At 34.3% G+C, this 13479-nt stretch overlaps 1 protein-coding gene across 2 annotated transcripts in view; it reads right to left on the bottom strand.

The window, feature by feature from the left end:
- The window catches only part of LOC149808155 (codanin-1-like), a 107338-nt gene that overhangs the window by 58902 nt on the left and 34957 nt on the right, over positions 1-13479 (bottom strand). For both annotated transcript variants that reach the window (XM_089973947.1, XM_089973955.1), the window contains exons 8-12: positions 12397-12509; positions 9547-9712; positions 7715-7812; positions 5107-5335; positions 4280-4420 (exon numbers count right to left, since the gene is read on the bottom strand). In XM_089973947.1, coding sequence (XP_089830073.1) covers positions 4280-4420; positions 5107-5335; positions 7715-7812; positions 9547-9712; positions 12397-12509 — 747 coding nt within the window. The remainder of the gene's footprint in view (positions 1-4279; positions 4421-5106; positions 5336-7714; positions 7813-9546; positions 9713-12396; positions 12510-13479) is intronic.

The raw sequence follows: 13479 nt of genomic DNA, 5'->3' as shown, positions 1-13479 counted from the left end.
TTGGAGCATTTGGCTAGTGAGCAACAACAAAAAAAAGTAAACAAAACAAACATGCAAACTAATTTCTTTGAATAGTTTTTGCCATGTTCTTTTGTGTGGTATACCGCTTTGTAGTTTGTTACTGTGGTTGAGTGAATAAAGTGTGATAACACGTCATTTTTTTATTTAATTTGTTATCAGATTAATTAGGATCAATTACCAAACTTCCCTTGTTATTTACAGGACCATAATTTCTCTGTTAAGCAAAATGCACAAAATCGGATGGCTTCTTGTTATAGAAATGCATCTTTCCGAGGCAGCAATTGACTTCATCTTCTCATGCTAATATTTTATGACTGTGTTTACAATAGCCACTGATTTGAATCTATAGAATATCTGCTGAAGTCAAGTCTTTATCAGGGAATGGTGTAAACAAACGCTGACTGTTGATAACTGAAACTTACTAACCCATTATTAACATTATGAAAGTTACTAGTTCGACAGGAAATCTACTAGCCTAGCCTCAGGCTAGCAGACTGCTGCTAATTTTGAGCCCTGTCATATGATACAAATTACCAGAAAAGTCTGGGAAAGAACGAAACAAACTGTTCTGATTATAATAGCATGTTATATGCCAGAAACTGATCTTGTGCTACAAATTACCATAAAGACAGGAAAGAACCGAAAATTCTCTAGTTGTATGCCGGAAACTGATATGTTACAAATTCCCAGAAAAGACCTGAAAGGACTGAAAATACTCGCATACAGCTTCAACTTTTGCAAATCTTTTTTTGGGGGGTATAACAAAAAATTACAATTTTGTATACAGCATCTTAGCAACTCAGGACATTCATGCCAAATTCTGGATGATGGGCATCTCTCTTCTGAGTCAGCTCCCTCACCTTCACTGAGTAAGACAGCAACAGTTAGTCCATTCTGGACTTTGACCCACTATGCCCCACCAAAACTGGAAAGGATCCTAGCCTCCAAAGATCCCAAAGGCTTGAGACATAAATCTGGAGAAAATCAACATCTCTTTACCTCCTCCATCACCTGACACAGTCCATGGGACGAAGAAGAAAAAACCTAGTTAATAAGAACTGGGTGTGATGGGTGCAGGTCTCTTCTGGGAGGAGACAGAACTAGCCTTTTGATCCTCTGCCACCAAGAGAAATGGATTGGTGATTCCCACTGGGTATAGTGAGTGTCAGTTTCCTTCATCCTCCCTTAATAATGAGGTTGGATAAGATTGGGAAGGTCTTAAACATGCCTAGTTCACTGGCTGATGGAGCCACAGTAAAGCAATCGATGATGGCATGGTTGGAAAAGGAGATATGGCAGACTCATAACCAGATGGTACAAGTCCCTCAAGCTCTGCATGGGTTAAAGCAGCTGCAATCAGGAGATGGTCTTCTAATCATCTTCTAGCTGAAATGGAGTTTAACAGATACAGCTACAACACTGGAGAATATGTGTCAAGTCCTGAACTGCCCTGTTGTTTACACAATGTAAACACAAGAATGACTCCCAGGTGTGTCTTTCTACAGGTTTAACAAAGGAGGGGTCTAGGCAGTGCTCAGATTGCTGAAATATAGCCATCAAGGCCAGGTTGAGTATGGAGTCTATTTCAAACCAGTCCATATGCACAGAGAAGGTTTTGATATTCCCTGTCTCTATTGGCTCTATAGACTTCAGAACGTAAGACTAGCATGTGCATCCTGTAGCTTGAGTCTGGAGTTGCCTTTCAAAGTAACAAAGTAACAAAGAATGTAAATGACTCAACAGACAGGAGCTGTTGGATAGATTGCTCTTCTTTTTTTATTGAGAGATTGATGCTTGCAGGAAATCGGTGAGAGATCACTGACAGAGCAGCACTTATATTCTCCTTTATATACAATAAATTGTGTCCGACAAGTGCTTTCAATAATTCTGACTCAGAAAAAGCAAAGGTCTGTTTTGAATGAAATATGATAATCTTAATTGGATAAACCGAATATGGTGATGCATTACAAAAGTTTTAAATGAACTTGATCAAAATTCTAGAAAGGCATTCATTCCTGTACAAACATAACCCAGCCTCATTAGCCCAATAATTACTTGATTGCGACTGTTGCCCATCTTTCTCCTAAGTTGTGGTAGCATTAAAAAAAGTATGGTTCAAACTGCACCCCATAAAATTTAAACAGGTGTGGTTATTACTGAGCTTCAAGCTCTTGAACATCCACCCCTCTTTAATCATGTTCTTTATTGTTTATACCTGTAATTACAGAGGTACAAAAATGGCTTATACAGGGGAAACCATTGAGGTATTGCAATGATTTTATCATTAAGCGGATGCTATGAATTAACATAACTGCCCAAGAAAATTACAGAAATGATCTTCTTACATAGAATCAGTGACTGTTTACTTGACATAACTTACAAATTCCAAAATAAGTTGAGTATTGCAATGAATTATATGTCTCATAAACCACAAGGCAAGCAAACAAGACGAAGTCAGTCAGCTTACTGTATGAAAATATCAGTACTACATATTCATCTATGATGCCAAAAAGAGCAACAGGTTTTTACAACTGAATGTGCCCCTCAGAATTTTGCTCAAGACTCTTTATTCAGCGTTTCTGTGAAATGGACTATCCAAAATAACACTTGATACGTGTCCAAAACATTTTAAAGCAATTTTGAATAAAAATAGTTGAAAAAAAGAACTCTCATTTGACATAAATTGTAACTTTCAGTGTTTCTAATCTGACAAACAGATGTTCCTTCATATATAATCTCTGCCAATCTTCAAGTACGCTACGTGTATCTTGTTTATAATCATTATACAAGCCCTTCAGAAGTTTAATCCATCTGTGTCAATGCAAGTATTCATTCAAGGAATGTTTGAATCTTGCTTCTTTTATTTGCTTATTAGGATTTCATTAGATATGACACAGTAAGAAGCTTTACCTCAGCAAATGACAGATGTATTAAGTAATTAATTACTGCAAATGTCATCCATCGAACATAGTAATGGAGCTTTGACTGCAACAACAATACCACAATTAATAACAGATTCCTTGATGGCTGACAATTTTACATTAAAAATATCACACTGCAAAAGCATCAATACTCCATGGATTCAGTCTAAAGCACATTTAATTCCAAGCATTTCAGTCCTGTTATATTATCCAGCCCTAAAAATATACATCAGTGTATGAAAGGGAAAAAATCCTGATTTTTAAAGTGATGCAATTGGGACATTTCACTAGGAAGGACTTCTCTGTATTGACATTAACAAGTCTTCCAACGAATGACAATGTGGAATGTGCAGTTTATGTTATACAAGTTTTTAAAACAATTATAAGCATTTCTGTCAATAATGATTTGGCATATATATTCTTTTCAAATAACAATACCACACTGCTGTAATCGATTTTAATGGTATTTTGCAAGTCAATTAAAAGTGTGGTGAAAGGATTGGAAAAAACTAAAGTCAATATGATAATAATAATAATAATAATAATGGAGAAAAACTTGTGTCACTACTACTACTAATAATAATAATAATAACTTAGTATAATGAACTTTCTCCCATGATGTCCTATTCTTTAGTAAAAAAAAATACAAAGAGAAAGTGAAATATAAAAAGAAAATTTAAACACATGGGTTTAAAAAAAGAAATAAATAACATGACAGAATATAATTTCTATATATGTAAATAAAGTATGGCTTATACAGCAAATAAATTGTTTTCTACATAGCTAAACTTGTATCACACACCTATACATATTATAAATGCCGACAATAACAATATATTTTATTTAATTCCTAAGGACATGTATGTTTAAATATCATTTTTTGCAAGAGCATACTGGAAACTTTTCTGGAATTTTACTGCTTTGGGTTGACGTTGATAAATTTTACCATTTTTAGCTGATCTCAATTGATAATGTGTGCATGAATACCTATTACTCACCTCCCAAAGACAAGACAACAAAACCTGAATTTTTCCAGATACTTCTCAAGCTTCATCAAAGAAATGCACAAGTTAATATCAATTTGAGAAGAATTTAATTTTCACCATGTCTCTGAATGTAAAACACCAAGTACCATATATTTACAGTTAAGTCAGATCAAACAGTATTCTGCACAGAACTGGGTCTGTTATTAAATAATGTGCCAAGTTTGTTCTGATTAATCAGTGGAACACATAACATAGGACCTGATCTGCTGGTGCATTATCAGATGGTAGAGTGATATGTTATTTACAGCTGGACCTGACATATGTGAGTATATACAGTATTTATCACAATACCTGGTTCCTGATTGCAATATATGAGAACTCCATATTATCAGGCAGTTTTTCTGTGGACTGATATGGAAGAAATGTCACAAAGCCCAGAAACTTTGACAGCAAACGTAAAGTGAGGAGAGTAGAAACAAACATGTCTTTCTCCTGAAAAACAAAACAATGTGCTATCATTTAATAACCAAGAATTATGTATGAACTCATTTTGCCTTTCCTTGCAATTTACAAAAAACCATCTTTAAAACTTGTAAACAGATCCAAAATGGACTGAAATAAAAATCCTACATAAACCTAAAATGAATTAAGCATTAAACAAAACATTAATGAAGTGTCATCACTGAGCTTACTGAAGTTTCATTTGCAAGCTATAAATTTAAAGCAAACAATAAATAAACAAGCAATTATTTTTTAAATGTAATAGGCTGGTAGCCTCTTAATGTAATAGACTGGTAGCCTCTTAATATAATAGACTGGTAGCCTCTTAATGTAATAGACTGGTAGCCTCTTAATGTAATAGACTGGTAGCCTCTTAATATAATAGACTGGTAGCCTCTTAATGTAATAGACTGGTAGCCTTATGCACTCTTTAAGTATTGTGGATCTCTACTTATTGGTGTCTGGCATAATTAAGTCAAATTGTCTTGGTGCATCGGAACTTATTTCACAAAAAATACAGAAAATGAAAGAAATCTATAAGGAACTTAATTATTTCAGTAATACCTCTTGGTCTACTGCCTAATCTGGCCTAATTGTTTGGTCCCCATCACGACTTGATTACACAAGCTTAACTCTGCAAAAAAATAATTTAAAGTCAGTGTTTCATCTTTACTTACTTCACCATTATCGTTCTCTGAATATCCTTCCTCGCCTTCCTCACTACAAGAAAAATGAGTGTTATTCAGCTCTGTCACTTTTGCTGCCATGGTATCTGACAGATGTTGGTTGAATGTTGGATTACAGGCAGCAGTGATGAAGTCTCTAAAAAATTCCTGACAGCCAGGGAAAGATGGAGATGGGCAGGGTCCTCCAAAACTCATAGGCTTGATGAATCTCTCTTGTAACCTGCGAATTTTCACCAAAAAAAATAAATTAAAAAAATAGCCTATATTGTATATGTTTAAACTAAGTGATTTTCTTAGCAACAAATTTTACATCACGAAAGAAAATTTAAGATATACACTCAACCCTGTCCCTAGTGTCCAATCATATGAAAAGGCAAAACTCCCTGGTGTACACAGGTGACTGCTGTACATAGGTTCACCTTTTAAAATTGTTTTTCTGAACAAATACCAGCACCCAATATCATTGTCATTATTATTAATTATGTTCTACACAATATTACTCCATCATGCTCACTTTCATTTTTCCTTTAAATGAAATCATCCTTGACTTCAAAATATACACCAATCTTTATCTGCCCAAGATATTAAGCAGTATCTGGATTAATCAGTTGCTCAACTCACCAAGATCAAAAGACATTTGGCTTATGTGAGAAGCCTTTGATAAACTAAAAAAATCAGAAGAAGCTGTGTATGGCTAATCTTTGTGAACAATGAACCAAAACTGTGCCTGCCTTTACAGACAAGTTTTAAATATTAAATGTACCTTGACCCCAACGAAAAGGGATGTGGCTTGTATGTCTTCCATTTCTTTAGAGATAGATTTAATTAAAAATGTATCATTTTTTTGTTTTTGGCCGATGCTCCCACAACCTGCCTAAGATTTAATTGTGAACTTAATGTTTTTGATCCAGTCATGAGAATTTTACCGTACTGATGTTATTTCCAGTGTACGCAAAATGTTTATGACAACAAAAGTGAGGCATATTTCCAAGTGTGTGTGTGTGTGTGTGTGTGTGTGTGTGTGTGTCCGTGTATCTCAGTGTGCAAACAGAAGACAGGTTATCATGAAAATGAAAAATCATCTGCAAACTACCACAAGTTAGTCAATATTACTGAAAGAAAATAGCCAAAAATGTACAGAAATGACACCTGACAAAAAGGAGCATCATGCCACATTGTAACAAGGAAGGCATGAGTATACATAGTATTGCTAAAATTGTCAGAAAGACTCGATCTACCATGATGCAATTTTTTCAACATTCGGTGCAACAGTTTCTGTAGAAAATCTCTAGTGAAGTGGCTAGCCATGGAAGCTTGGTGTTCATTGGGAGTGAGTTCTATTCGTCTTGTAAAAAGAAACAGGTCAGTTTTGTGGATCTGACAAGTAAATTAAATCAGTCAGTCCTCCATCAATATGCACAAGTCAAAACGTCCAGATTCTTTTGCATTTTTACAGACACTGAAAGCATATTATATGAAGTTAACTATCTTCAAAGTGAACCAAATTTGGCGATTTTTTTTATGATGGGGAAAATTTGGAATTGATGGGATAGTCAGTAATGAGTGTCATGATAACAAGCAGATTTTACAGATGAAACACAACAAATGTTGTATACCTCAATGTCTTGGAACATGAAGTTCACAAGAACCAAAAAGGAAGATTTATGCGTTGTGGGGTTTTTCTGACATCCTATTGCCTGTTAAAAATATTTAGAAGACCTTCAAAATCTGAAATCAGAGATCAGACCCAGAGATTATCTTTTCTGAGGGCTTACTGTAACTTGGCAGTCAATACCTTTATGCCACATGAAAAGATAATATTAGTCTATTCCAAGAAGAATACATCGAGTTGCTTTTTCAAAAGGACTCGTATCAATGTATAAAAGGAGCAAGTAAGTAAAAACCTTTATTTAATTATATTTTGATTACATAAAATTACACATCATTTCAGATGTGACATGACACTATATCACATGAATGCAAAACTTTTATCGGTGGGTGGATGAGTAGGTAGGTAGCTATGTATGCGTGTATGTATGTAAATGTATGCCTTAAGGAGATATCAGACCTAATACTGCCAATTTTATGTGCATAAGTGATCAAAACCACTATATACTGATTCTAGTTTTGAAGAAAAAAAAATATAAAAAAATGTGGAGGGCATTAATGCAGAATAACACATCTGTCCAGAGATAGCTTACAAGGGCTGTTCCAGAATTAAGGAAGGAGGTCTAAAGGACCTTTATCCAGACTTCCACCACTCATCAAACTTAAGTTGATTATTTCACATAAAATACATAGATCAGTGTGTATTACACACATCACCCATGTTCAAATAAGCCCCTTTCTACCCCCAACCATCCACCCACCCTGATATTAAGGGACATAGGAAAGACAGTATAGGTAAAGGGAGGGGCATACCTCCATTTGAATCTAGCAGGAGCAAAGGTTTCACTGCCACAAATGTAGCAGACTAAGTCAATATTACTTACACATTCGATATTGCTTATGTATAAAAGATGTACTTTTGGGTAATTTAAATAACAAAGTTTCACCGACTTGCAGAAAAATGTATTATCAGGAAAAAATGGATTCAAACCTTTTGAATTTTTCTGGATTGGTCCTCTTCAGCTTGCTGATGAGAGCAATATTTTCCTCCTCTCCATCATTACTCTGACTGCCATCTTCCTTACATGTCTGAACAATAGATACATGTTGTTATGGTGTTATGTATAGCTTTATTGTTGTAGCTTTTGGTACATGACTATACCTATATTGTAATATTTGTTCATGACATTGTAGTGGTCTTCCATAAACAAAATAATACAAAGTAAATTTTTTGTCCATGGATATAAATTCTGTTTTTATAAATATTAAGCCATAAATAAATGTTGACAAGTTCAATTCAACCTATATATTGAACCTGTTGACAAGTTTGGGGTAATTTTCATTGGCTGGTGGGTTCTTAGAAAAGAATTAAGTTAATTACCATTAGCTGGATTAGTTCTTAGAAAAAGTCAGTCAGATTCCATTAGATGGGTTAGGTTACATGAGAAGATATTTTGAAATATAAGATTGAGTAATAAGATTTGTAATATAGGGTATATTGAAACTAATAGTTGTATAGACTCTTGAAGGTGTATATAAGGAGAGAACTGAGCATTTAATTCATTCCTATTTTGGCTTCATTCCTATTTCAGATTCTTATTTCATATATTAAAATTAGTTCTGAGATGTGTTTAATGTTGTGTTTAGATAATTTGAGACGTTTATTAGAATTATTCATTGGAATTACAAAGTGCTCATTGGACTAGAACATTATTCTGGACTATTGTGAATTATTAAAAGATTATTATTAAAAGATTTTTTAACAAAGCCATTCTGATAAGGATATGAATATCATTCCAACCATTGGATTCTTTTCGACATAAATAGAACCTTTTTGGAGTATTCTGAATTCAATTCATAATACTGTAAATTCCTCTTACATTTTAATTTGAGAACTTTGATAATTAAACTGTTATGTTTTACAAAACTTGGTTTTCCTTCTTTCTGTAACTTAGTTTATGACCATATATTCATAACACATGTACAAGAGAAATACAAAACAACGAAAATATAATGGATCAGAATTTTGGGGACAGTTATCAAGTTGATTTTCTTTCATGTGGGTTTAATGCCATTATTCAGCACACAATAGGCTATACATGGTGTAGGAAGACCCCGGGAAGAACCAACAATCCACAGAAAGCTACTGGCAAGCTTTCTCGCATGAATAGATCAAGATTAAGTCTTCACTGACAAACAATGTCAAGTTAGAACTACTTCATATTTAGTTAGAACAACTTTGTCTAAATTTACCCTGAAGGCATGGAAACTGCCTTTTTTATTACAACAACCACCTAAAGAACACAACAAAAATGTGTTTTTGGAACATGATTGAGTCACCACAGTGTCTGAGAACTGATTTAAAGGCAAAACTTGACAGGACAGACAGATATCTAAACATGATGTACCCCTACCATTCATAGTCAAGCATGAAAAGTAATCATTGTTACCAGTATATTAGATGTTTGCTTAGCTTATCCCTGACAGAATAATAACACACTTGTGTTCCATCCCCCACTCTGGCAAATGAAATGATACAGCAGTTTTGTAATTTACTTGTTATATTTTGTGTCACATTTTAATTTATATTTGTCTTTTAACAAATATCAAGATTAAATGTGCAAGGAAGCTCTATCATTTAAATATTCTACGTATGACATAGTTTACTGCAGATATCAATTGCCAAAGGCTTCATCCTCGATGCATAATGTTTGAGAATGATAATAACAAAATAATGACCAGTACTGCGATGATTAGAACAAGAGTGGGTAATTTTGTTTGCTTATAAAAAAGGCGTGTAAGAGAAAGTTTTTGAACACTTACCGCTATCAGCTGGGATTGAAAGAGTCGGGCAAAATGAATATAATTGGCAAGCTCTGCCTTGTCACTAATCAGAGCCTGAATACGCTGACCCATCATCTCCGTCATGTTCCATCCAGTACTATGATGTTTCTCTTCCCACTCTCGTATCAGCTCGTAAAATCCATCCCTAGGTATGTAATTCAAACTGATATAATGTGCATACATTTTTTTACATCTGCTGCCTAACGACATTTATAATGTTGTTTCAATGAAATGATAATGAATGTGAAGAAAAGGTAATAGTTGAACTGCTGTATTTGCTGACATATAAGTCGATGCTGAAGTGAAGTCAAATTTGCAAATTTGTAAATATTCCATCTTTCATCCACATACAAGTCGATGTTGAGTATAAGATGAGGCCAGATCAATACCTTGGCATCGTCTTTTTTCATTTGTAACTTCCAGTTTCATTAATATTAATGGTATCACTGTATGTTATTCCCATTGCTTTTTTAAAGACAAATTTCCAGGTCATTTCCAGTGTTTTCCAGGACAAAATTAATTTTTTCAAGGTTCACATATGACAATTACTGAATGGAATTAAAGAACATATTAGCTCATAAAAATGCTCTTGAAATGAAAATCTGTTTCTATTTCAAAACTCTCCAAAAACATCCGAGTTAGAAAAGATGATCATGAACTAAACCACAAAATATATCACACGAAACAAGTGTTACTATTGTATATTCATATAAATTGGCAGGTAAAGTCATTTCAGTTTACAGAATAAAAATTTAAACTATACTTTGCTGAGCTGCATTATGTTGGTATGAGGAAACAACATAATGAATATAAATTAGTTTTGTTTCCTTTCAAACCTTTAATTCTAAAGAAGATCGTTCCAGTGGCCTAAGTGGTGAGAGCATCCACCTTGGATGCAGGAGGTCACGGGTTTGAACCCCAGTCAAGTCATACCAAAGACTTATAAAAATGGTACAAGCAATTGCCTCACTTGGCGCTCAGCATTAAAAGGTTAGTGTTAGGACTGGTTGGTATGGTGTCAGGATAATGTAACTGGGTGGGATATCATGCTACATGTCTGCAGCATGATGCCCTAGTGCTTGACATTACAATAAACTGCCACACTGCAGATATCATAGCAATATGACTGGAAATTGTTAAAGCTACATTAAAAATAATAATCACACACATGCAATTCTAAATAAATCAGAATAATCAGCTTTAAAAATCAAGACAGTAATCTGTAAACATGTTAAAAAAATAAACATTTCTTATCACAGTATGAATTTTTGTGTGCAAAGTATTAGATTCTTATCTTGTAAAGAAAACAGTTTAAGCCATGAATTAACCTGTGCCAATAAAACCCAAAAGAAGATTTTTAAAAACAAACTAAACTCTGCAAAACAATTTGGTTAAAAATCTATCATTTAAAAAACCCTATTTACAAAAGGGTTGACTTAAATATTAATAAAAAGACCTTTAAAATTATATACTACTGTATAAAACAAATAGTGAATTTTCCATAAAATCAACATATGCCTGCTTGTAATGCAATAAACCAGTCCCCAAACCTGTATTGATACTCACAGGGGCTCTTATCATTGCTTAATATATAATACAATAGCCACAATCACCCATTTATACTACGACCTATTTAAAATTTGAAAACAATACTTGAAGCTACATGTCACTGCGTAGTAGTTTAGCACCAGCTCAGCGATTCAACATTTTAGACTACAAAAAAAATTGATCCAAAACAAATGGTAGTCCATTTTCCAATACAGGTTTCCTCTGAATATTCCCACCCCATTTTTACAATTGGACATTCGAGCTGGGGTGTGGGGTTAAACAATTTTCTATTGAAAAATTGGAATTTGCTGCCACCATGCAGTAACAGCATATCGTATTCCCTTACCAGTGGGCCTAGCAAACTTAAAAATTATTTTCTAAGAAATGGCAACTATTATAATCATTATGTCTTTAATCCACTAACAGACAAGATGAAACTGCAGCATTCTGATGTTGTACAAAAATTATAATTTATTAAATGAAAGTAAGATACCTTTTGTAAAAACCAGAATGAATGTACAATTCTCACATATTTGTTTCAAAAACAACTAACAGAAACCTGTCTCTGTCGTAGGAATCTGGACAGTCAGAGTCATCAAGCAGAGAACACAAGTCAATGTGGTAGTCATTTTCGGAATAAATATATAAAGAATTTTGTTTCTTTGGACTTTATTTAATATTTTTATTTTTTTCTACATTTGAAATGGGTTATTACTGATATCACGTAACTACTCGGCCTACGATGTCATGATCATATGGGTAGTGAGATTTGTGTACTCATGCAACTAGCAATGCAAATGGCAAGTACCAGGTCAAATTTCATCAACAACGAAGTTTCATCTCATCTGTCAGCAGATTAAAGACATCATGATTGTCACACTCACAATTTCTGAGAAAATAAATAATTTTCCTATCGATTTCATGCGGGTATGACTCAGTGTAATAGTGTTTACGTTTGCGAAGCCATCTGGTAAATGGCTACACTTTGCTGCCACAATATTGGCTTTTTGTGATGCTAGACTGGTTTTCATATCTTCCTTGTAAGAAAAGATACAGATATCAAGCTGTCTGGGAATTAACCAGTCTACTAGACGAATCTAATCTACTGAGCATTATGTTTATAGCAAGCAAACAAATGACCCATACTGCTACCTCTAAATATTCTGTTCAGAACTCTATAAATTTAACTCATAATCAGTTCTGTAACGACTCATTTGCAGACTTTTTAAGTTTTGGGACAAGGACTAAAACTATCTTATATACAGTAATTATAGCGCTTACCTTTGTCTTTTGAAGACATGGAAGGATTTATCACTGGGAAAATTACATCTGTTATCTGTGTCAGCTTGAAAAGATACAGTTCCAATAGGAGATCGTGGAAATGGAGGACACGTCTGCAATGCACATAAAAAATTATAATTGCATGAATTCTTTTCATCCACTTATTCATGCCATCAACCTATCTTCAGTGACCTGTAGTAACTAGATTAAAGTATTTAAATTATGTTGTCCAACCTTTATGAAAACAAGAAATGCAAGAGGTAATTATCATTGTGAAAATGAGTTGTAAAAAAAAAATGACAACTACTTTAAGCAAATCATATTCTAATTCTAAATATCTGAAACTGAGGTTATAAAGTATTACAATCAGTACAATAATAGCACCTGACCACATCCCTCAAAAGACACTATTTTTTGTACATATTAAGATATTCCAATATGAAATGAAAAATTCTGTGGGATTATGAAAATACACATTGTACAACAGTTCTTACAAATGTAAACATAGAAAGACAGAAAGGTAATCCTATAGAACAATTTATGAAAACTAACAAGGGTCTAGAACCAAAAGCTGAATATCCTGGAAAGAGTTCTCAATAATGTCTAGCTACATCAAAATTTCTTATTTCGACTTTCCCTGATGGGGCCCCGAGTGGCTGAGTGGTTTAAAACGCTCACCGTTACGGATCACTGCCATCTCACCCCTGTCCGCGCCGATTCGTCTCGGATTCAGCCAATGTGGGTATGTGAGAAAGCTTGCCAGTAGCTACACGTGGGTCGGTGGTTCTTTCCGGGGTTTTCCCAGGTTCTTCCTCCACCATTAATACTGGCTGCCATGTATAGCCTTTCGTGTGCTGAAAAATGGCGTTAAACCCCACAACAACAACAAAAACTTTCTCTGATTGCTCAGGACATGCTGTGTCATAATAACAACTGCCATACATCAACTCATATCCACTCACAGGGTTCAATTTAACACCAATTACTGCCATGCATCAACTCAAATCCACTCACAGGGGTCAATTTAACACCAATTTTTCCATTAGCCAGCTGGACCAGGTCACGCAGAAATTGCATGGCCAT

The sequence above is a fragment of the Sinohyriopsis cumingii genome, chromosome 1 (genome assembly GCF_028554795.1).
Source record: "Sinohyriopsis cumingii isolate HCF-2022 chromosome 1, ASM2855479v2, whole genome shotgun sequence".
Classification (NCBI taxonomy): Eukaryota; Metazoa; Mollusca; class Bivalvia; order Unionida; family Unionidae; genus Sinohyriopsis; species Sinohyriopsis cumingii.
Note: the sequence above shows the minus strand (reverse complement) of the source record. Positions and strands in the feature narration are given on the sequence as shown.